Consider the following 26,622-nt stretch of genomic DNA (forward strand, 5'->3'; position numbering starts at 1 on the left):
TTCTTCACAACAGGGTAAGTATGTAAGCATGCAGCTTTTATATGTTCAAGTGCACATTATAACTTCAGTTATTAAGAAGTTGTCATGGTCTCCTCCTTCTCTGTTAAAAAGTCTATAATTAAGGCTTTGTTTATTTGCAAATACATATCCACATCATATAAAATGATTTTTAAGAGCTCTCATTCCTGAGTCATACTGTTCAGCTCTGAATTCCAATTTGTTCATGAACCATATTTTATTGTCCTTAAGGCTTCATTTTCTCATTTGTAAAATGAAGATGATAATAATAATATATCTTGCACAGAACTGTCTTGAGGGTTACATTGGACTTGGTTACAAAGCACTTAGCACAGAGCCTGGCACATAATAAGCTTTCAATAAATGTGAGCAATTATTATTACTGTAGTTACAGTTGTATTACTATCATTGGGCTAAACATCTACCCAACAGTGTTTATACAATTAATTTCATTAATCAATCCTCATTTCTTCAATAGCACAAAGATAAATTTCAACTTTCTAAATTAGTTTGAAAGAATCTGGTCTTATTATAGTTCTTTATACCCAAAACTAAGTAAATAATAGGTTTGCAAATAATAAAATCTCTTCATACTTTGGATTCTTCAAGCTACTAAATCCCCAAAATGCAATAAAAAACCATTATAAGCAATAACAAATATTTTATGATAAAGTTCATGAAGAGGTTGAAATAGTCATATTAAACTTATCTAAAACATGAGTGCAAATATTAACATTCCCATGGGGAAAAAAAATGAATCTCTAATACCAAGTGATTTCACTAGCCTAAAAGATTTTCTTACATTTATTTTATATATTTTTTTAAAACTCACTCTTCATATATCATCAGTTTAATGTTATTATGATTAATAGTTCATAAAACTTCAGATTTCTCTCAATGCCTTATAGATTCTGTATAATTGCTCTAGTAAATCTCTGAAGTTAAGACACCAGAAAAAAATCTAATTATGGAAACTATGACAGCAAATGAGCCACTGGCCATCTCTTGATTGTAATCATTAAACAAGTCTTTTCTGCATCCAAAAAGACCTGGGGACTAACAAACGTGTTTTTTATAACCGTAACAAAACTAACTGCCCTTAATCACAGGGTTCCCATTCTTCCTACAAACAGGCTGCATTCTTCAGGACTTTGCAACAACTTACTAAGAAGATATCCTGAACAAAGATGTACAGCCAAATGGCTAAGGCCTCCCTTGCTTATACAGTCAGACTTAGTGCCTAAATGCCTAATTTCACAGGTGTTAAAAAAGCACTACTTCACATTCAATGAGACTCAGTTCAGCATACATTCGTTAAGCACCTACTAGTCTTAGATGCTGTTTTGGTGGTAAATGTGCTGAAATAAATAAGACAACTTGATATCCCAGCCTTCCAGGCGCTTAGAGCCTAACATCAGAAAATAAAATTGTAAATAAATGCCATGACATTCAGTAAAATACTGTGACACGGGCCAAAATAAATCACCAACACCCCCTACTGCCAGCTCACTAATGTATGAATTTCCCTTTAAAGATATAAGGCTTTCCACTGTATTATTAGAGATAAGATTTAAAACAGAAAATATCCCAAGAGAAATAACACAGTGAATCAAATCCAGACTCAGGCAGTGGTTTTAAAACTGTCTCATCAATTTCACTGCCTTGGAGGCTTTTCTTCAATGAGAGCAGCTTAGACCTTATCTGTTTTACATATTTGAACTCTTCCTAAGTTTTATTTTGTAGGAAAAAAATTCCTTAGCTAAAAATAACAAACACACACCAAACCATTAAAAAACAAATGAAGGGTTAGGGGACCAGAGAAACTTAGAGAGGAGAAGCAGGAGAGGGAAGCTAGAACTAAGAGCCTTTAATTAGTTCTCATGCAAAGAGTTGTAGAAGCTAGAAAGTGAATAGATGCTCTTTGAGAAAGACCTCAAATAAAATAGTTTATATTCAATTCTATTACTTACAAGTGAAGAAAAGAAAATTTATTTCTAATTTCTTTTCAGAAAGAATTTTAAAACCAAGCAAAACCCAAATTTCAAGTGGCATATGGCTATCATCTCCTAAAATCTACATTCAACAATTTTTTTCACAACACACACTGCATTAAGACCCAACTTTTCAGTTCCAACTTAAAGGCATTCGTTGTCTCTTATAGATACAATTTTCCTCACTTCCCCAATTTTATTCTTCTTAAGCAAAATGTCGTATTCTCTTTGCAACAATATATGATTAATAGGTTACCTAAGTACCTCAGGGAGATTTTACAATGTACCCGCCCCCCAAAATCTCTATGGTAATATCTCTCAGACTGGTGTTAGGTTGCTAAGAAGATGTAGGGGAATTCCAAGCTCATAGATGCAAGACTTCAAGCATAATTTAAGTAATTATGGGCATGACCCAAAGGCAAAATGAAACTAGAGAACATTCCTCCTCCACTTCCTGGATCTTCCTCCCTTTTTGCCCTTTCCCTCTTGAAAAATGTGCTGTATTATCCAAATAGGAAGACAGTTAATGTAATCCACAGTGCACTCTATTTGTAGCCCTGGACAGAAGTCAGCTGGCCTGTATCATATACTGCCTGGGGTCACAAGAGCCAAGGGGAGGTAGCAGGACAGAAAAATCTTAATGATCCCAGCTCTACATACGGTACTAAATGTTTCTCAATCATGCTACCTAAGCCTAAATTCAAGATTACTTGAAGTGTTGCCAAGTCTAGAGCAGCTCCAAATGAAATATACTGTGTGCCCCATTTGTAAGTTAAAATTTTCTAGTAGTCGCATTTTTAAAAGTGAAAAGAGGTGACATTAATTTTAATAATGTATAATAATCATTATAGAATGTTTTATTTAAACAAAATATACCCAAACATTATCATTTCAATATTAAACAATATTAGAAATTAACAAGATATTTTACATTCCTTTTTTGTTCTATCTTCAAAATCCTGTACATATTTTGCACTTACATACATCTCAATTCAGATGCCAAATTTTTATCAGAAATACTTTAGCTGTATTTATAAAATGCCCACTTGAAAAAATAGATTCACATGTCCAAGTTGCTCCAAACATGCTTAAAAGTTTTCCAATAACTGAATTATCAGGTTTCATATTGAAAGTAAAATGAATTAAAATTAAATACTCAGTTCCTTAGTTTCACTAGCCACATTTCAAGCCCTAAATAGCCATATGTGACTACTGCATACTGTATCGGACAGCACATTAAGTCAAAAGTTGCTCTACATCTCTCAAAATTTGGTTATACTTAAATAAAGGGAATGAGGTGGATTCTTGCAGGTTTGCCAATAAAGTTAGCGCTCTGAGAGTTAGTAACTAACAGGAGAGTTTCCTCAAAGCCACTGGAGCATCATGCACTGTGTGCTGAGTTGTTAGGTAAGCACTGATACTCACTTTCTGCTTGGTCGGGCCCAGCCTCTGCAGCCATGGTGGGCAGTTAGGGGGACTTTCTCTTTTGAAGGCAGGGCTCCAAGTCCCTAAACACAATGACATAAAGTAACTCAGTGATAATGAATACTTATTTTTAGCTATTTCTTTTACTTATTCATGATGAAATAGGATAAATGATTAAAAATTAATACATCACTACTCTGCTCTAATACCTTCAATGCCTTCCCCTCCAAAAGACAATAATAACAACAGCTAGCATTGTGTAGTGCTCTGTGGTTTATCAAGCCCTTGTATACATATTACCTTACTGGTTCTAAACAATCCCATAAGAACTCTTGTTCCACTTTCAGCAGATGTGGCAACTGGAGCTCAGAGAAGTGAAGCACCTTGTCAATGTAAGTAGTTACTCAGTGGCAGGTACAGAACTCAAAGCCAGATCTTTGGGCCCAAGTCCCTGTGAAGGTCATCTGATTTCTCACAATTTTCCAACTAATATCCAATTAATACTTGGCATATACCTTACACATTCTCACCTTAAGCTTATACACTTGAGCTCAGGTTTATGCCAGTCTTCCACTCAGAATGTCCTGTTCTCACATCTATGTTTATTTATATCCTACTCATCCTTAAAGCATCGATTCAAATCCTATCTCCAGCCTCCAAGATCTGTTCCTCCCTTAAACTCAGTAGTTATGTTGTCCATGCCTCTCACTTGAAATGTATCATATGCTTCTGTGTAAGGAACTAAAAAGGCAGAGTAATGGATGTAAATAGAAGTTCAATATTCCCAATTACACTCCTACTGCCTTGTACCAAACTATACTTTATACCAGAGGTACTCAACCCAGGATGACAATTGCCTGGAGAGAGGGTGGGGAATGCTAAAATACACCAAGTCTAGAGGGGGGCCTAGACACCTACAATTCTTGACACTTCCCAAAAGATTTAATGTTCAGTTGGAGTTGCCTTGTTCTTTGAACTTCATGGTTCTCAGCTCAGTGCATCACAATCTGGATGCTCAGTAAAGGGCTGATGAATGGGTTGATTGAGCTGAGCCATTCTTCCTATATTTGAAATTATCATTTACTTCCAAAGGATTATCCAAGATGCATCAAATGCTGTCCCTACAGCCAGAAAGTCAGTTACACCAACGCATACTAGTTTGTGCTCACATGGCTTTATAATTAGAAATAGGAATATTAAATGCTTTATGGAGCCCCATGGAGACTCTTGTTGTAAAACTTTAAGTTTAATTGTTCAGTTAGCTGACTAGACCGTCAAACTGTGGTGAAGTATTTGAGACCTGTTAAATAATTTAGGGATTATTTGAGTAAATCTGTAAATCATCTTTGCCCTATGGAAGTCACGACTCTGTAATCACATGCTCTTAGATAAAAGGCGACAACACTTTTCCTCGGCTCCTACCCAGAGGGGAAAGACTACTGCAGTTACAGTTTTAAAATAACAAATCTGGAACATCCAAAAAGGATTAATTCTCAAATTGTCAGCCTTATATCATGGGAAAGAACACAGAATATGTACCTAATCTGCCTAGTTCTACAAATGACTGGGATAAATTAAAATACTGCACCTCCCTTAGCAATTAACAGTCAAAACTCATCTTCTGGTCTGGCTTAACTACTGTCTTCTTTCCATTTAAATATAAAAAGAAAACGAAGGTGTTTGTGCTCTGTCATTTTCTTGTTTTAATCTCCATAGAAATGGACTCTTCTCTGAGGCGGTTGGCTCCTCCACCTTAATTCAGCGTGCCAGGAGTGTCAGCCTGCATTAAATTGGTTGGCAAGCAAGATATCCCACTGTCCTTTTAATGCAGAAAACTAGCCAAGCATCCTAAGAGGTGCTGGCATGGTAATGCCCCTGCAAACCCGAGGTGATGGGGGACGACTCTGAGATAGGAGCTGGGGGTGGAAGAAAGTCCCGGAGGATGGAATTGCTTAAAGATAAGCACAGTGACACAGAATATCAGCAGATAGGGTCCCTCTCCACTTTAGGTCCCCAGCAGACAGGTACAAGATGCTGAGTGCCTCCTGATGCACTGATCAATTAAGAAGTACATATTTAGTGTCTCAGTTGTGCAAGGAGCATGCCATCTATTTTGGAAGAAAAGACAAAAGCCTAAGTCAATTTTTTAAATAAACTGCAAACAACTGTATGTCAGATGTCCTAAGAAAGTCTGTAAGCTTTGTGAAATAAGTGGTATAAACACACGGGTACCATGAATTCAAATAAAGATGAGGTCACTGAAGACTGAGGAAGGACCTAGGAAAGGCTCTCAAGAGACTGAGCTACACCTGGAAGGGTGGGTGCAGGGGTAACAGTGAAATGTTGAGTAACTGGCTCAGCAGAAGCATCAACCAGTTAGAACTGGATACTGACCAGCACACCCCTGTGGTACTGAATACCAGTCCTGAGTGGGTCAGGTTGGCCCACTTAGAGGAACAGAGAAGCAGGCAGGTGAGAGAATGAGCACAAACGCAAGGAAGTGAGAACATATGTGGTCTGGGGGACAGCAAGTAGTGAGTCTGTTTGATTTAAGCAAAGGGCTAAATTTTATGCTGCTGAAATGGGCAGTTTTTGAACAGCGTACGGACATAATTAGCGTTCTGGAATTTAACTTCCATAAAGGCAAGGACTCTGTTTTTTTTCCCTGCTGTATTCCCAGGGCCTTGAATAGGACCTGGCATGTAGAAGGATTTCAAAAAATATTTGAAACGTCCCTTACTTACAGAATGGGAAAAAATATTTGCAAACCATATATCCAAAATATACAAAGAATTCATACAACTCAGTAGCAAAAAAACAAATAACTCAATTTAAAAATGGGCAAAGGGCCTAAACAGACATTTCCTCAAAGAAGATATACAAAAGGCCAACAAATACATAAAAAGATGTGCAACATCACTAGTCATTAGGGAAATGTAAATTAAAACCACAATGAAATATCACCTCACACCTGTTAGAATGGCCATCATCATAAATATAAGATATATCAAATACTGGTATGGATGTGGAGAAAAGGGGACCTCTGTACACGGTTGGTGGGATTGTAAATTGGTACAGCCACTATGGAAAAAGTTTGGAGAACAAAAAAGTTATCTGCACCCCCATGTTGACAGCAGCATTATTTATAATAGCCTACACATGGAAGCAACCTAAGTGTCCATCAATGAATGGATGGATAAAGAAGTTTTAGCATACATATATATATATATATATATATATATATATATATATATATATACACACACATACATATACACAATGAAATTTTATTAAGCCATAAAAAACTAAGAAACAAAAAAAAAAAACAAAAAACAAAAAACTAAGAAACCATTTGTGGCATGGATGGACATTAAAGGCATTATGCTAAGTGAAACAAGTCAGATAGAGAAAGAGAAATACTGTATGATCTCATTTATATATGAAATTTAAAACAAACAAAAAACTCACAGAAAAATAGATCAGACCTGTGGTTACCAGGTGCTGGGGGTGGTGGGAGGAGTGGGACAGGGGGATTTGATGAAGGTGGTCAAAAGGTACAAACTTCCAATTATAAATAAATAAGTACTAGGGATTTCATGCACAATAACAATATGACGACTACAGCTAACACTCCTATATGATGTATAGGAAAGTTGTTATGAGAGTAAACCCTGAAAGTTCTCATCACAAGAGAATATTTTTCCTTTTTTTCTTTTTTTCCTTCTTCTCTTTTTATTGTATCTATAAAAGAAGAAGGATGTTAGCAGAACCTATTGTGGTAATCATTTCACAGTGTATGCAAACCAAACCATTATGTTATATGCCTTAAACTTATAGAGTGATGCATGTCAATTATTTCTCAATAAACCTGGTAAATAAATAAATAAATATTTGTGAAATGAGTAACTATGGCAACAACATGCTAGACAAGGATGCCCCACCTTCCCATGTCTCCTTGAGCATATTTGTGAAAAAGTCCTTTCACCACTTCTCCTTCAGAAGATGCAACTTAAGGTTTCCCTAAATCATGTTACAGGGATGCCGAGGATTTCTAATTCCATTCCTACATGGATATAAGGCAAACAGAAGTAAAAACAGAATTTTCCTACCTTATCGTCTTAGCTTCCCCTTCCAAAGCTTGTCCTTCCAAAGATAAATCTTATGTCTTTATCGTGATATCCTGCATAATTAAGTATCCTGGTGGTGAGAAACTGCCCTATGGTATTCAGTAGGACTCGGGGAAACAGGTCATGGGATAGGGATCTAGATGGACAGTTTCACCAGTTGATATATGGGTGAACGGGAGCAAATCTTCATTTTCTACCCTAAGTTTTCTCCCCTCTTGCCCTCCATCCAAATCCTCCTAGCTGTCCATCACATGTTGACTCTCTCCCCCACTTCTCTATATTAGAAATTGTACCCATATCCACCCAGTTGCGTAAGCCATAAAACTTTGATTCCTCCTATATTTTTACCTATCACATCCAATCCATCAGCCTTCTACATTTTAACTTCAAAATCTGCTTCTCCTCATCCTCTCTCTCCTAGCCACCCTCTGACCAGACATCCGATATGCTGGCAGCAAACAAGAGGAATGAGAAAAGAGTAAGAAGAACAGGCAAAGAAAACAAGAAAAAGTCCTAACTAGATCCAATATAACAAGGCCAATGTAGTGGATAAAATGGTATACCAGACGGTAGGAGAATAAAAAATTCATAATTGCATAATTAAAATTATGAACCAAATTAGTCAGAGGGCCATAAGATGAGTTGGAAAGAAAATACTCTATGAATTCATGACCATTAATATCAGATAAGCTGGGATCCTGGGGACGCATTCAACAGCGGGAAGCACATGGAGTAACACTCCTTTCCTGGCACGAAACCTCCCTCTGATTCTCTAATTAACTCGGATTAATATATTTCTCAGAGTCAGGAAGTGGGAAGGAAGAGGACATAATTGAATCATTAGGATATTACTGCAGCTGACGCAAACATCACAGTCTCGGAGCACTACGGAGAGAGCAAACTTGGATTTCAGTCCTGATTCTGCCTTGGTAGTATGTGACCTCTTCCAAACTGCTTAACCTCACTGAATTAATTCCACCGCCTTGTCCATAAGTGAAGGATTTAAAATAGACACACAATTTTAGAAGAGCAGCTTCAACCTTTGTATGAAGAAACTCTAAGAACTTAATGAGGACAACAGATGAAAGCCTGGCTGTTCTGACCAAAGAGGGTCTCAGAGCCTCTCCCCGTAGAACGTCCCCATCACTCCCACCCACGCCAGCTCCAACATTCCAGGATTGGAGAAGCCCAGTCAGTGACTTCACAGATGCCTTCTGCCTGTAAGATTCAACTCTTTCATAAAATCGACATTATGTTCTATTTCCCTGTGGGCTTGTACGGACACGGGCACTAATTAAGATATCCCACATATCCTGTTTTTACATAAAATATTTAAATCTTTAAATCACAAGCAAAAGCTATTAACTTCATTGCAGTTCTCAAGTCATTAAAAAGGAGAAGCGAAACTGAGAAGACTCACATTATACTTTAAAATGCTTTCAAATACTCTTTTTAGCTACAATAAACTAATTGTTTCACCTTTTGCCTCACTGTGTAAAAGAAAACTGGTCCTTCTGAGCCATATTCCATAAGCTATGGAGTTTTTCTGTGATCTTGCCTTAGGGTTTTAATCTAGAGGTGTATAAAGTAGGATTTGGTGATACATGAATACATACATTGAGGGCCACTGAGAGTCAGAGATTACCAACAGGAGACAACGGGCTGGAGTGGGAGAGAGAAGATTAGCATTCCATGGTGGTGACGTCAAGTAACTTGGGGGGAAGGGGAAGCAATCAATGTCACATGGAGCCACACATCAGTAAAGAGATCAACTACTAGAGGGAACTGAAATTTTGAATTTTAGTCCCTGTATATTCTAAAATTATAAGCAGAAACAAAACGTATACAATATAAATATTTTTTGCAAATCAATGAAAAAGACAAATCTAATATAAAAGTTGGCAAATGACTGTAATAGACTCTTTGCAAAGGGGATTTCCTAATAGGAAATAAGCATGTGAAAAAATGCTTAAAACTCATTGGTCATCAAGGAAACACAAAGTAAAGCCACACCACCACATACCCAAACAAATGTCTTCAACAAAATACTAAGGGTTGACAAGATTATAGAGATACTGAAATATTCATACACTGCCTGTCAGAGTATCAACTAGTAATCTTTGGAGAACTATTTGGTAATATCTTCACAACCTAAATCTATACCTAAGTAGGACCCAGCCCTCCCACTCCCAACAGACACACTTTATAATGTGGACCGAAAAACACATATAAGAATGAAAATAGTAGCACCATTTTGTAACAGCAAAAAACTAGAAGCAACCCAGATGTCCACTGACAGCAGAATAAATTGCAGTTTATTCATACAATGTAGTGTTTCATAGAAGCAAGAATGAACTGCTATACACAAGACATAACTGATTCTCACACACATAATCTTGAGAGAAAGAAACAGCATAAAGAGGACATACAGTATGCTTTTATTAACACAAAGTTCAAAAGCAGGCAAATTTTACTAATAGAGAAACAGGGTACTAGTATCCTTTGTAGAAAGACTTTTGTTTCTGAGGGTGGCACAAGGAAGCCTCTAGGGTGCTGGTAATGTTCTATTTATCATTGGATAGTAGTCATACATGTGTGTTCACTTCCTGAATATTCCTTGAGCTGTTCACTTAGGAATAGTGCACTTTTCTTATTATTTGCTATGTATCAATTTAAATTTATTTAACAGTAAGCTTTTCACTTTAATTTTTAATTATTAGTTTTTCAAAGTGACCTAGTAAAACTCTGAAAACACAACCTTTGTCATTATAGGTAGTTTCATTTCTCCTATAATGTCCCAAACATCTCATCAGGAATTGCCTTATAAATCAAGTTTTCACTCTTTATTGTTATTTATAAAATGTTAATGGCTTCTATTAAAGGCATGTGTGATTAATAGCTGAGAAAATGTACTTTTATAACAGCACTGTTTTAATCTGTGAAAATCACAAGAAAAACAGAGTCAAAACATGCCACAATTACTCTTCCTCAAAAGAAATATGAAGCATAGAGCTTTGCTAAAAGGAACAATATCTATGTTAGATTATAAGCCCCACCAGAGGAGAAACTAGTTTTTAGAATTTCTTTTATGTCTTCCATAAGACTGAGCACATGGCTAGCCAAGCAATAAGTACCCCATAAAAGCAGCTGATTTAAATTCCTGTAGGGAAGTTCTGAAATATTACAATCTGCTTAATTTTCACAGAGTTCTTAATATTTATTTAGAAATCTCACTCCTACTAAAGTATCCATGTAACGTGTCATGATTTTTTGCAGTATGGCTAATGGACGTTGCTTGTTTAATTTTATATACTTAGTTATCTTGCTAGGAAGACCGTAATGACCCAAATGAGAAAAGAAGTTAATTACTTTGGCCCAAAATGAGTGCTAATCACACACTCACACACACACACACACACAAACTGGTTTCAGAAAGGCCCATATTATTCCATAATTTTTTCACCTCAATTTCCCATTCAGTCTTGAATTCAACCTTAAGATGCTGACAGAAAGGAGCAGAGGTAAAAGGAAGAGCAAGAAGAGGCCTTTCTTGAATAAAATGTTAAATATACTCGAACTTGTCTTATAAATTTGGGGTGGGAGGAATTCTGGTTAGAAATATATCAGACAGAACCCATGTGTCCAGGAACAAAAAAAAAAAGGTAATAGTGCCTTATTTCTCAAGTAGTCAATTATATAACAGATGCTTTCAAAATATCTTATGAAGATTTCCATGTCAATACATGGGGCTATGCCTTCAATGATAATTGTGGCATGTTTTGACTCTTTTTCTTGTGATTTTCACAGATTAAAACAGTGCTGTTATAAAAGTACATTCTCTCAGCTATTAATCACACATGCCTTAAATAGAAGCCATTAACATTTTATAAATAACAATAAAGAGTAAAAACTTGATTTATAAAGCAATTCCTGCTGAGATGTTTGGGACATTATATAAACAGTTAAAGACAATAATGAAAACACCATAAAGTTAATTACCACAAATTAAATAAAATAAATTAAGGGCAAAAAACTGTTAAACTGCTACAGTGGAATTTTGCTGTGCTCAGAAATAATAACTGATGTTAAAGAGCTAGATCTAGAAATTTGAGCAAAATCATGAAATATTGTAAATCCTGGCATACATTTCAGATTTCTTCTTTCTCAGTGACCTTGTAAAAACTAGCTAATATTAATGGGCAATGAAATGCTTTTGGAGAGCTTACATTCAAGGGACAGGTTTAAGTAATATAATTTTTAAACTGGAAACAATTTTAGGAGTTGTCATCTTGTTAGCCCCTCAATTTACAGGGGAGGGAATGGCAGCATGGGGATGTGATTTGTTCAGCTCCACACTGGGTTTCTGAATGTACTGGAATCAGAAATTTCCCCTGATGAAATCGCTTCCAGAAAACAGTATTTCCCCTCCATGAATTCTTTCATGCCTTTATCTTCTACCTCCTTTCTAAATCAGCCCTTTGTTTTCCCCCTACTTTGTTCTGATGGAGAGAGTATAACATCATGGTAAAGAGAAAACATGTTAGGCTCAAGTGGGCCTGGGTTCAAGTCCAGGCTTTGCCACTTCCTAGTCACTGAACTTAGGCCTTGTGGGACCAAATTTATCCCAGTTTTCCTCAGACTTTCCTGGTTTTAAAACTGAAGGTCCTGCCTGAGTCCTGGCAGCCACCTCAGTTCCAGACAAATTAGACAGCTACTTACTTGACTCTCCAAGCTTGAGCTCTTTCATCTGTAAAATATGGACGACAATAATTCTTATACCTCATAGTGCTGCTGGGAGACCAAATGAATGAATGTACAGCACCTAAGCCTGGCCCACAACAGGCACTCATTTCTATACCAGTCACTTCCTGTTGATCTCTTTCCATGTTGGAGAGTAGATTTGAAAGTAGTTTAAAACAGAGGTTATATGTAAAGCCCAGAGAGAGAATGAGTGTTCTGACAAAAAAGACGAGCAACAGACTCGTGGAGGGTGGAATAGCACAGAAAGAAAAAGAACACTAAGAAGGAAGGAGAGTGTTTCAAGGCCACACTGGTCAACACAATCAAACAAGGAACAAGGGAATTCCTGGGCCATGGCATGCATGGACAGGCTTACTAATAAATTTTACTCTTTTATTTGGCCATGCTGCGTGGCATGTGGCACGTGAGATCTTAGTTCCCCAACCAGGGATGGAACCTACGCCCCCTGCAGTGGAAGCACGCAGTCTTAACCACTGGACCGCCAGGGAAGTCCTGACTCTTGAGTCTATATATATATATGTAGATTATATTTTATAAAGGATTAAAAGAAAAGTAAGAAAGAGGAACTGAGGGTAAGGAATAAATAGGTATAATATTTTCTCTTCTATATGGGATAACTTTAGAAACATGAAGAATCCCCCAAAGAGCCAAAAATATCTACCATAACCACATCATTTATGCATACAGTACCACATTCAGCATTTACATCCTTCTAGAAATAAACCTCTGAGAGGGATAACACATTGAAAAACAAATATCAAAACACATATCCTTTTCTCACCAATATCTAATTGAAAGCTTTTCCCTATAGAATGAAATAGGCATAAATAAGGTAGGGATGTACTTTCAGTCATCTTCGGGAACCAGAGATAGAAAACAAATGCAGGGGAGGAAACAAGATGGCAGAGTAGAAGGATGTGCTCTCACTCCTTCTTACGAGAACACCAGAATCACAACTAGCTGCTGGACAATCATCGACAGGAAGACACTGGAACTCACCAAAAAAGATACCCCACATCCAAAGACAAAGGAGAAGCCACAATGAGACGGTAGGAGGGGCGCAATCACAGTAAAATCAAATCCCATAACTGCTGGGTGGGTGAGTCACAGACTGGAGAACACTTATACCACAGAAGTCCACCCACTGGAGTGAAGATTCTGAGCCCCACGTGAGGCTTGCAAACCTGGGGGTCTGGCAACGGGAGGAGAAATTCCTAGAGAATCAGATTTTGAAGGCTAGTGGGAATTGATTGCAGGACTTCGACAGGACTGGGGGAAACAGAGACACCACTCTTGGAGGGCACACACAAAGTAGTGTGCGCATCGGGACCCAGGGGAAGGAGCAGTGACCCTGGGGGAGACTGAACCAGACCTACCTGCTAGTGTTGGAGGGTCTACTGCAGAGGCAGGGGGTGGTTCTGTTTCACCGTGGGGACAAGGACACAGGCAGCAGAAGTTCTGGGAAGTACTCCTTGGCATGAGCCCTCCCAGACTGTCATTAGCCCAACCAAAGAGCCCATGTAGGCTCCACTGTGGGGTTGCCTCAGGCCAAACAACCAACAGGGAGGGAACCCAGCCCCACCCATCAACAGTCAAGTGGATTAAAGTTTTACTGAGCTCTGCCCACCAGAGCAACAGTCAGCTCTACCCACCACCAGTCCCTCCCATCATGCCTCTTACATAGCCTCATCCACCAGAGGGCAGAGAGCAGAACTACAGAAGCAAGAACTACAATCCTGCAGCCTGTGGAAAAAAAACCACATTCACAGAAAGATAGACAAGATGAAAAGGCAAAGGGCTACATACCACATGAAGGAACAAGATAAAACCCCAGAAAAACAACTAAATGAAGTGGAGATAGGCAACCTTCCAGATAAAGAATTCAGAATAATGATAGTGAAGATGATCCAGGAACTAGGAAAAAGAATGGAGGCAAAGATTGACAAGACGCAAGAAATGTTTAACAAAGACCAGAAGAATTAAAAAACAAACAAACAGAGATGACCAATACAATAACTGAAATGAAAACTACACTAGAAGGAATCAATAGCAGAATAACTGTGGCAGAAGAATGGATAAGTAACCTGGAAGACAGAATGGTGGAATTCACTGCTGTGGAACAGACTAAAGAAAAAAGAATGAAAAGAAATGAAGACAGCCTAAGAGACCTCTGGGACAACATTAAACGCAACAACATTCGCATTATAGGGGTCCCAGAAGGAGAAGAGAGAGAGAAAGGACCAGAGAAAATATTTGAAGAGATTATAGTCAAAAACTTCCCTAACATGGGAAAGGAAATAGCCACCCAAGTCCAGGAAGCGCAGAGAGTCCCATACAGGATAAACCCAAGGAGAAACACGCCGAGACACATAGTAATCAAATTGGCAAAAATTAAAGACAAAGAAAAATTATTGAAAGCAGCAAGGGAAAAACGACAAATAACATACAAGGGAACTCCCATAAGGTTAACAGCTGCTGTCTCAGCAGAAACTCCACAAGCCAGAAGGGAGTAGCATGATATACTTAAAATGATGAAAGGGAAGAATCTACAACCAAGATTACTCTAGCCAGCAAGGATCTCATTCAGATTCCATGGAGAAATCAAAAGCTTTACAGACAAGCAAAAGCTAAGAGAATTCAGCACCACCAAACCAGCTCTACAACAAATGCTAAAGGAACTTCTCTAGGCAGGAAACACAAGAGCAGGAAAAGACCTACAATAACAAACTCAAAACAACTAAGAAAATGGTCATAGGAACACACATATCGATAATTACCCTAAACGTGAATGGATTAAATGCTCCAACCAAAAGACACAGGCTTGCTGAATGGATACAAAAACAAGACCCATATATATGCTGTCTACAAGAGACCCACTGCAGACCTAGGGACACATACAGACTGAAAGTGAGGGGATGGAAAAAGATATTCCATGCAAATGGAAATCAAAAGAAAGCTGGAGTAGCTATACTCATATCAGATAAAATAGACTTTCAAACAAAGAATGTTACAAGACAGAAGGAAGGACACTACATAATGATCAAGGGATCAATCCAAGAAGAAGATATAACAATTATAAATATATATGCACCCAACATAGGAGCACCTCAATACATAAGGCAACTGCTAACAGCTATAAAAGAAGAAATCGACAGTAACACAATAATAGTGGGAGACTTTAACACCTCACTTACACCAATGGACAGATCATCCAAAGTGAAAATAAATAAGGAAACAGAGCTTTAAATGATACAATAGACCAGATAGATTTAATTGATATTTATAGGACATTCCATCCAAAAACAGCAAATTACACTTTCTTCTCAAGTGTGCATGGAACATTCTCCAAGATAGATCACATCTTGGGTCACAAATCAAGCCTCAGTAAATTTAAGAAAATTGAAATCATATCAAGTATCTTTTCTGCTCACAATGCTATTAGATTAGAAATGAATTACAGGGGGAAAAAAACGTAAAAAACACAAACACATGGAGGCGAAACAATATGTTACTAAATAACCAAGAGATCACTGAAGACATCAAAGAGGAAATCAAAACTACCTAGAGACAAATGACAATGAAAACACGACGATCCAAAACCTATGGGATGCAGCAAAAGCAGTTCTAAGAGGGAAGTTTATAGCTGTACAAGCCTACCAAAAGAAACAAGAAAAATCTCAAATAAACAATCTAACCTTACACCTAAAGGAACTAGAGAAAGAAGAGCAAACAAAACCCAAAGTTAGCAGAAGGAAAGAAATCATAAAGATCAGAGCAGAAATACAAAGCATCCTAAGAGACTACTACAAGCAACTCTATGCCAATAAAACGGACAATCTGGAAGAAATGGGCAAATTCTTAGAAAGGTATAACCTTCCAAGACTGAAACAGGAAGAAAGAGAAAATATGAACAGACCAATCACAAGTAATGAAATTGAAACTGTGATTAAAATCTTCAAACAAACAAAAGTCCAGGACCAGATAGCTTCACAGGTGAATTCTATCAAACATTTAGAGAAGAGCTAACACCCATTCTTCTCAAACTCTTCCAAAAGATCGCAGAGGAAGGAACACTCCCAAACTCACTCTATGAGGCCACCATCACCCTGATACCAAAACCAGACAAAGATACTACAAAAAAGGAAAATTAGAGACCAATATCACCGATGAATAGATGCAAAAATCCTCAACAAAATACTAGCAAACAGAATCCAACAGCACATTAAAAGGATCATACACCACAATCAAGTGGGATTTATCCCAGGGATGCAAGGATTCTTTAATATATGCAAATCAATCAATGTGATACACCATATTAACAAATTGAAGAATAAAAACCATATGATCATCTCAGTAGATGCAGAAAAAGCTTTTGACAAAATTCAACACCGATTTATGATAAAAACTCTCCAGAAAGTAGGCATAGAGGGAACCTACCTCAACATAATAAAGGCCATATACAACAAACCCACAGCAAACATCATTCTCAATGGTGAAAAACTGAAAGCATTTCCTCTAAGATCAGGAACGAGACAAGGATGTCCACTCTCACCACTATTATTCAACATAGTTCTGGAAGTCCTAGCCACGGCAATCAGAGAAGAAAAAGAAATAAAAGGAATACAAATTGGAAATGAAGAAGTAAAACTGTCACTGTTTGCAGATGACATGATACTATACATAGAGAATCCTAAAAATGCCACCAGAAAACTGCTAGAGCTAATCAATGAATTTGGTAAAGTAGCAGGATACAAAATTAATGCACAGAAGTCTCTTGCATTCCTATACACTCATGATGAAAAATCTGAAAGAGAAATTAAGGAAACACTCCCATTTACCATTGCAACAAAAAGAATAAAATACCTAGGAATAAACCTACCCAGGGAGACAAAAGACCTGTATGCAGAAAACTATAAGACACTGATGAAAGAAATTAAAGATGATACCAACAGATGGAGAGATATACCATGTTCTTGGATTGGAAGAATCAATATTGTGAAAATGACTATACTACCCAAAGCCATCTGCAGATTCAATGCAATCCCTATCAAATTACCAATGGCATTTTTTACGAAACTAGAAAAAATCATCTTAAAATTTGTATGGAGACACAAAAGACTGCAAATAGCCAAGGCAGTCTTGAGGGAAAAAAACGGAGCTGGAGGAATCAGACTCCCTGACTTCAGACTATACTATAAAGCTACAGTAATCAAGACAATATGGTACTGGCACAAAAACAGAAACATAGATCAATGGAACAAGATAGAAAGCCCAGAGTTAAACCCACACACATGTGGTCAACTAATCTATGACAAAGGAGGCAAAGATATACAATGGAGAAAAGACAGTCTCTTCAATAAGTGGTGCTGGGAAAACTGGGCAGCTACATGTAAAAGAATGAAATTAGAACACTCCCTACCACCATACACAAAAATAAACTCAAAATGGATTCGAGACCTAAATGTAAGACCGAACACTTTAAAACTCTTAGAGGAAAACATAGAAGGAACACTCTTTGACATAAATCACAGCAAGATCTTTTTTGGTCCACCTCCTAGAGTAATGGAAATAAAAACAAAAATAAACAAATGGGACCTAATGAAACTTCAAAGCTTTTGCACAGCAAAGGAAACCATAAACAAGACGAAAAGACAACCCTCAGAATGGGAGAAAATATTCAGAAACGAATCAACAGACAAAGGATTAATCTCCATATTATATAAACAGCTCATGCAGCTCAATATTAAAGAAACAAACAACCCAATCCAAAAATGGGCAGAAGACCTAAATAGACATTTCTCCAAAGAAAATATACAGATGGCCAAGAAGCCCATGAAAAGCTGCTCAACATCACTAATTATTAGAGAAATGCAAATCAAAACTACAATGAGGTATCACCTCACACCAGTTAGAATGGGCATCATCAGAAAATCTACAAACAACAAATGCTGGAGAAGGTGTGGAGGAAAGGGAACCTTCTTGCACTGTTGGTGGGAATGTAAATTGATACAGCCACTATGGAGAACAGTATGGAGGTTCCTTAAAAAACTAAAAATAGAATTACCATATGACCCAGCAATCCTACTAGTGGGCATATACCCAGAGAAAACCATAATTCAAAAAGACACATGCACCCCAATGTTCACTGCAGCACTATTTACAATAGCCAGGTCATGGAAGCAACCTAAATGCCCATCAACAGACGAACGGATAAAGAAGTTTTGGTACATATATACAATGGAATATTACTCAGCCATAAAAAGGAACGAAACTGAGTCATTTGTTGAGATGTGGATGTATCTAGAGACTGTCATACAGAGTGAAAGAAGTCAGAAAGAGAAAAACAAATATCGTATATTAAGGCATGTATGTGGAACCTAGAAAAATGGTACCGATGAACCAGTTTCCAGGGCAGAAGTTGAGACACAGATGTAGAGAACAAACGTATGGACACCAAGGGGGGAAAACCGTGGTGGGGTGGGGATGGTGGTGTGCTGAATTGGGCGATTGGGATTGACATGTATACACTGATGTGTATAAAATTGATGACTAATAAGAACCTGCAGTATAAAACAAACAAACAAACAAAAAACAAGTAATACTAAACTTTCTTTGGGTTATTTGTATGGAAATATATTAATATAAATGTTTCAGATATTACATGAAATTCCTAAAAATCTTATAAGTTCTGGTATAATGTTATAAGTCATAATTCTAGTTATTACTTTAAAATGTATATCTCAGAAATAACTAAATTTCCTTGTCAATTGCATTATTATGAACTTTCATCAAATCTTTAACCGTGGTCATTTTTAAGTCTTTTGTCTTTTACAGAGAGTCTGGGTGTACTCTGATGCTACTGCAAAAATGTTCCTATAAAAGGGTTTCATCTTCTAGGAATTCATGGGAAAGACTCTGAGAAGTACAGGTTTCTGGTAACTGACTATACTGCTGAACTGAATGAATAAGCATTTTCAGAACTCTAATGGAAAACTGATGAATTCATAAAAGTGCTAACAAAAGATCAAGATTTAAAAAAATTAATTACATGGGACTGAGTGAACTGATGAGGATGATTATAATTTTTGTGACTTTCTGTTTGAATAAAAAAAAAAAAAATCCCACAACGACTCAGAGGCAAAAAATATACAAATCAATTTTCACTGCAAAGTAAAGGAGCTGTTACAGTGGAGGATTACTGGACTGAATGTCAATATTATGACATAGTATGAGTGTGTATCATGTTTGGTAATTGCAATCACTGTTGTTTGTTGTGGTCATCCATTTACAATGCTTGATGTCAGTTTATTTATCTCTTGTAAAAATAAAATACAGCGTGTGTGTGTGGAAAAAGAAAAAAGAAAATAAATGCAGAGTGATGAGGGGACTGAAGCTGTGGATGCTGTCCCAGCTCCTCGACACAGGCAGAGGCAGCCTGGAGTTCAGTCCCAGTGGGATCCCCAGAACTCAGTGCAATCCCTATGTGAGACCAGGGATCAAGACCAGGCCTCGCTAAAAACCACTGACTGAGAGGAGGCAGAAAATACAACATCTGCTTCTCACTTGGAGTGAGGGCTTATCATAAGTTCCATACTCGAAGAGGCAAAAGACACACACATGTCTCACCACTAGGACCAAGCCACACCAGCCACTGGCTCAGAGGCAGGATGTGAAATATCAATATCACAGGAGCTGGAGTCCCAAGGAACCAATACAATACCTGGTTCTGGAATGGGAAACACAGTGGGAACTATAATACTGTGAATCAGAAAGTGGTGAAAGTAGAAGCAAATAAAATATGTGGTACACTACTGTATTTAAAAAGGATAACCAACAAGGACCTACTGTATAGTACAGGGAACTCTGCTCAATGTTATGTGGCAGCCTGGATGGGAGGGGAGTATGGGAGAGAATGGATACATATATATGTACAGCTGAGTCCCTTTGCTGTGCACCTGAAACTACCATAACATTGTTAATCGGCTATACTACAATATAAAATAAAAAGTTAGAAAAAAAATATGTGGTACATATATACAATGGAATATTACTCAGCCATATGAAGGAATGAAATTGGGTCATTTGTAGAGACGTGGATGGACCTAGAGTCTGTCATACAGAGTGAAGTAAGTCAGAAAGAGAAAAACCAATATCATATTTAACACATATATGTGGAATCTGAAAAAATTGGTATACATGATCTTATTTACAAAGCAGAAATAGAGACACAGACATAGAGAACAAATGTATGGATACCAAGGAGGAAAAGAGGTGGGAGTAGGATGAACTGGGAGATTGGGATTGACATATATACAGTATTGATACTATGTACAAAATAGATAACTAATGAAAACATACTGTATAGCACAGGGAACTCTACTCAATGCTCTGTGGTTACCTAAATGGGAAAGAAATCTAAAAAAGAGGGGATATATGTGTACGTACAGCTGATTCACTTTGCTACACAGTAGAAACTAACACAACCTTGTAAAGCAACTATACTCCAATAAAATTTTTTACAAAAATAAATAAAATAAATAAATTAAATATAAAAATACAATGGAACTTCCTACTTCACATAAAAGCCTGAAAATTATTTTAAAATAATTTTGAAATTATAAAATACATGTCCAAAACTAATACTACGGAAGACAGCCAATAAAATTAACAATTAGGATAGTAATTAACTCCACAGAATATGACTATGAAACAAAAATGAAAACAATAAAAGAATATGAAAAATAATTTAAAATAAGTGTGTTAAGGCTCCACTAAGAGACAGAGGACAAAATAATATTCTTAAAAAGGATATAAAAATATGAAACAAAGTAGCCAGAAATAAAATAGGTATCTAAAAAAGGAATCAGAGCTTCAGCACACGTCCCGAGCTGAGATGTCGGCTCAGCTATTTCACGAGGAACTCTGGTCTGAAGGGGCGGGAGCAAGGCCTCTGCATGGGGCCCGCTATGAGCAAGTAAAACAGACTAAGCACAAAGGGAAAACAGGTGGATGGGCCAGGCCTGAAGTGAGATTGCTAGATTTATGTCCTTTCCAGATGAAATGTGGATCCTCTAGCAACAGAAGAAAGCAATTTTAGGTTGTTAAGTCCAACAATGTGGCACAGTTTTTCCATTTGGCAATGAAAAAGCTCAATAAGGCTTGTCTCCCATTGGTGGAAATGACATTTAATCCTAATTGGGTGTGAAGAGAGAGGACTTTCAAGATGGCGGAGGAGTAAGATGCGGCAATCACCTTCCTCCCCATAAATACACCAAAAATACATCTACATATGGAACAACTCCTACAGAACACCTACTGAACGCTGGCAGAAGACCTCAGACTTCTCAAAAGCTGTGTGGCACACAGGGTCTTGGTGCTCCAGCCTGGTGTCAGGCCTGAGCCTCAGAGGTGGGAGAGCCAAGTTCAGGACACTGGACCACCAGACACCTCCCAGCCCCACGTAATATCACTCGGCGTGAAATCTCCCAGATAACCACCATCGCAACCCTAAGACCCAGCTCCACCCAATGGCCAGCAAGCTCCAGTGCTGGATGCCCCATGCTAAACAACTAGCAAGACAGGAACACAACCCCACCCATTAGCAGAGAGGCTGTGTAAAATCATAATAAGGTCACAGACACCCCAAAACACACCAATGGAGGCGGTCCTGCCCACCAGAAAACCAAGACCCAGCCTAATCCTCCAGAACACAGGCACCAGTCCCCTCCACAAGGAACCCACTGAACCAACCTTAGCCACTGGGGGCAGACACCAAAAACAACGGGAACTACGAACCTGCAGCCTGCAAAAAGGAGACCCCAAACACAGTAAGTTAAGCAAAATAAGAAGACAGAGAAGTATGCAGCAGATGAAGGAGCAAGGCAAAAACCCACCAGACCTAACAAATGAAGAGGAAATAGGCAGTCTACCTGAAAAAGAATTCAGAATAATCATAGTAAAGATGATCTAAAATCTTGGAAAAAGAATGGAGAAAATACAAGAAACGTTTAACAAGGACCTAGAAGAGCTAAAGAGTGAACAAACAATTATGAACAACACAGTAAATGAAATAAAAAATTCTCTAGAAGGGATCAATAGCAGAATAACTGAGGCAGAAGAACGGATAAGTGACCTGAAAGATAAAATAGTGGAAATAACTACTGCAGAGCACAATAAAGAAGAAAAATAAAAAGAATTGAGGACAGTCTCAGAGACCTCTGGGACAACATTAAACACACCAACATTCGATTGATAGGGGTCCCAGAAAAAGAAGAGAAAAAGAAAGGGACTGAGAAAATATTTGAAGAGATTCTAGTTGAAAACTTCCCTAATATGGGAAATAAAATAGTCAATCAACTCCAGGAAGTGCAGAGTCCCATAAAGGATAAATCCAAGGAGAAAAACACCAAGACACATATTAATCAAACTATCAAAAATTAAACACAAAGAAAAAATATTGACAGCAGCAAGGGAAAAGCAACAAATAACATACAAGAGAATCCGCATAAGGTTAACAGATGATCTTTCAGCAGAAAATCTGCAAGCCAGAAGGGAGTGGCAGGATATATTTAAAACGATGAAAGGGAAAAACCTACAACCAAGATTACTCTACTTAGCAAGTATCTCATTCAGATTCGATGGAGAAATTAAAACCTTTACAGAAAAGCAAAAGCTGAGAGAATTCTGCACCACCAAACCAGCTTTACAACAAATGCTAAAGGAACTTCTCTAGGCAGGAAACACAAGAGCAGGAAAAGACCTACAATAACAAACCCAAAATAATTAAGAAAATGGTAATAGGTACATACATATCAATAATTACCTTAAATGTAAATGGATTAAATGCTCCAACCAAAAGACACAGACTGGCTGAATGGATACAAAAACAAGACCCATATATATGCTGTCTACAAGAGACCCACTTCAGTCCTAGGGACACATACAGACTGAAAGTGAGGGGATGGAAAAAGATATTCCATGCAAATGGAAATCAAAAGAAAGCTGGAGAAGCACTTTTCATATGAGACAAAGTAGACATTAAAATAAAGACTATTACAAGAGACAAAGAAGGACACTACATAATGATCAAGGGATCAATCCAAGAAGAAGATATAACAATTGTAAATATTTATGCACCCAACACAGGAGCACCTCAATACATAAGGCAAATGCTAACAGCCATAAAAGGGGAAATCGACAGTAATACGATAATAGTAGGTGACCTTAGCACCCCACTTTCACCAATGGACACATCAAGCAAAATAAAAATAAATAAGGAAATACAAGCTTTAAATGACCCATTAAACAAGATGGAATTAATTGATATTTATAACACATTCCATCCAAAAACAACAGAATACACTTTCTACTCAAGTGCGCATGGAACATTCTCCAGGATCGATCATATCTTGGGTCATACATCAAGCCTTGGTAAATTTAAGAAAATTGAAATCGTATCAAGTATCTTTTCTGACTACAATGCTATGAGACTAGATATCAATTACAGGAAAAAAACTTTAAATATACAAACACATGGAGGCTAAACAATACACAACTAAATAACCAAGAAATCACTGAAGAAATGAAAGAGGAAATCAAAAAATACTTACAAACAAATGACAATGGAAACACGTTAACCCAAAACCTGTGGGATGCAGCAAAAGCAGTTCTAAGAGGGAAGTAATAGCAATACAATCCTACCTCAAGAAACAAGAAACATCTCAAATAAACAACCCAATCTTACACTTAAGGCAATTAGAGAAAGAACAAAAAAAAACCCAAGTTAGCCAAAGGAAAGAAATCATAAAGATCAGATCAGAAGTAAATGAAAAAGAAATGAAGGAAAGATCAATAAAACTAAAACCTGGTTCTTTGAGAAGATAAACAAAATTGATAAACCATTAACCAGACTCATCAAGAAAAGAAGGAGAAGACTAAAATCAACAGGATTAGAAAAGAAAAAGGAGAAGTAACAACTGACACTGAAGAAATACAAAAGATCATGAGAGATTACTACAAGCAACTCTATGCCAATAAAATGGACAACCTGGAAGAAATGGACAGACACTTAGAAAAGCACAACCTTCCGAGACTGAACCAGGAAGAAAGAGAAAATATAAACAGACCAATCACAAGCACTGAAATTAAAACTGTGATTAAAAATCTTCCAACAAACAAAAGGCCCAGACAAGATGGCTTCACAGGCACATGCTATCAAACGTTTAGAGAAGAGCTAACACCTATCCTTCTCAAACTCTTCCAAAATAGAGCAGAGGGAGGAACACTTCCACACTCATTCTACGAGGGCACCATCACCCTGATACCAAAACCAAAGACGTCACAAAGAAAAAAACTACAGGCCAATATCACTGATGAACATAGATGCAAAAATCCTCAACAAAATACTAGCAAACAGAATCCAACAGCACATTAAAAGGATCATACACCCTGATCAAGTGGGGTTTACAAAAGGAATGCAAGGATTCTTCAATATATGCAAATAAAACAATGTGATACACCATATTAACAAATTGAAGGAGAAAAACCATACGATCATCTCAATACATGCAGAAAAAGCTTTCAACAAAATTCAACACCCATTTAAGATAAAAACTCTCCAGAAAGTAGACATAGAGGGAACTTACCTCAACAATATAAAGGCCATATATGAAAAACCCACAGGCAACATCATTCTCAATGGTGAAAATCTGAAACCATTTCCACCAAGATCAGGAGCAAGACAAGGTTGCCCACTCTGCCCACTGTTATTCAACATAGTTTTGGAAGTTTTAGCCACGGCAATCAGAGAAGAAAAAGAAATAAAAGGAATCCAAATCGGAAAAGAAGAAGTAAAACTGTCACTGTCTGCAGATGACATGATCATACATAGAGAATCCTAAAAACGCAACCAGAAAACTACTAGAGCTAATCAATGAATTTGGTAAAGTAGCAGGATACAAAATTAATGCACAGAAACCTCTTGCATTCCTATACACTAATGATGCAAAATCTGAAAGAGAAATTAAAGAAACACTCCCATTTACCATTGCAACAAAAAGAATAAAATGCCTAGGAATAAACCTACCTAAGGAGACAAAAGACCTGTATGCAGAAAACTATGACACTGTTAAAAGAAATTAAAGATGGAGCAAACAGATGGAGAGATATACCATGTTCTTGGATTGGAAGAATCAACACTGTGAAAATGAGTATACTACCCAAAGCAATCTACAGATTCAATGCAATCCCTATCAAACTACCACTGGCATTTTTCACAGAACTAGAACATACAATGTCACAATTTGTATGGAAACACAAAAGACGCAGAATAGCTAAAGCAATCTTGGAAAAGAAAAACGGAGCTGGAGGAATCAGGTTTCCAGATTTCAGACTATACTACAAAGCTGCAGTAATCAAGACAGTATGGTACTGGCACAGAAACAGAAATATAGATCAATGGAACAGGACAGAAAGCCCAGAGATAAACCCACACACATACGGTCACCTTATCTTTGATAAAGGAGGCAAGAATATACCATGGAGAAAAGATAACCTCTTCAATAAGTGGTGCTGGGAAAACAGGACAGCTCCATGTAAAAGAATGAAATTAGAACACTCCCTAACACCATACACAAAAATAAACTCAAAATGGATTAAAGACCTAAATGTAAGGCCAGACACTGTCAAACTCTTAAAGGAAATCATAGGCAGAACACTCTATGACATAAATCACAGCAAGATCCTTTCTACCCACCTCCTAGAGAAATGGAAATAAAAACAAAAATAAACAAATGGGACCTAATGAAACTTAAAAGCTTTTGCACAGCAAAGGAAACCATAAACAAGACCAAAAGACAACCCTCAGAATGGGAGAAAATATTTGCAAATGAACCAACTGACAAAGGATTAATCTCCAAAATTTATAAGCAGCTCATGCAGCTCAATATCAAAAAAACAAACAACCCAATCCAAAAATGGGCAGAAGACCTAAATAGACATTTCTCCAAAGAAGATATACAGATGGCCTACAAACACATGATAGGATGCTCAACATCACTAATCATTAGAGTAATGCAAATCAAAACTACAATGAGGTATCACCTCACACCGTTTAGAATGGCCATCATCAAAAAAATCTACAAACAGTAAATGCTGGAGAGGGTGTGGAGAAAAGGGAACCCTCCTACGCTGTTGGTGGGAATGTAAATTGATACAGCCACTATGGAGAATAGTATGGAGGTTCCTTAAAAAACGAAAAATAGAACTATCATAAGGCCCAGCAATCCCACTACTGGGCATAT

General features: G+C 37.4%; 1 protein-coding gene across 1 annotated transcript in view; it reads right to left on the reverse strand.

Moving 5' to 3' along the window:
* Positions 1–26,622, reverse strand: part of IQCM (IQ motif containing M) — a 260,288-nt gene that overhangs the window by 144,314 nt on the left and 89,352 nt on the right. Inside the window, exon 2 of the mRNA XM_059923941.1 lies at positions 3,435–3,517. Coding sequence (XP_059779924.1) covers positions 3,435–3,468 — 34 coding nt within the window. The 5' untranslated portion in view covers positions 3,469–3,517. The remainder of the gene's footprint in view (positions 1–3,434; positions 3,518–26,622) is intronic.

This window comes from Balaenoptera ricei, chromosome 5 (genome assembly GCF_028023285.1).
Source record: "Balaenoptera ricei isolate mBalRic1 chromosome 5, mBalRic1.hap2, whole genome shotgun sequence".
Taxonomy (NCBI): domain Eukaryota; kingdom Metazoa; phylum Chordata; class Mammalia; order Artiodactyla; family Balaenopteridae; genus Balaenoptera; species Balaenoptera ricei.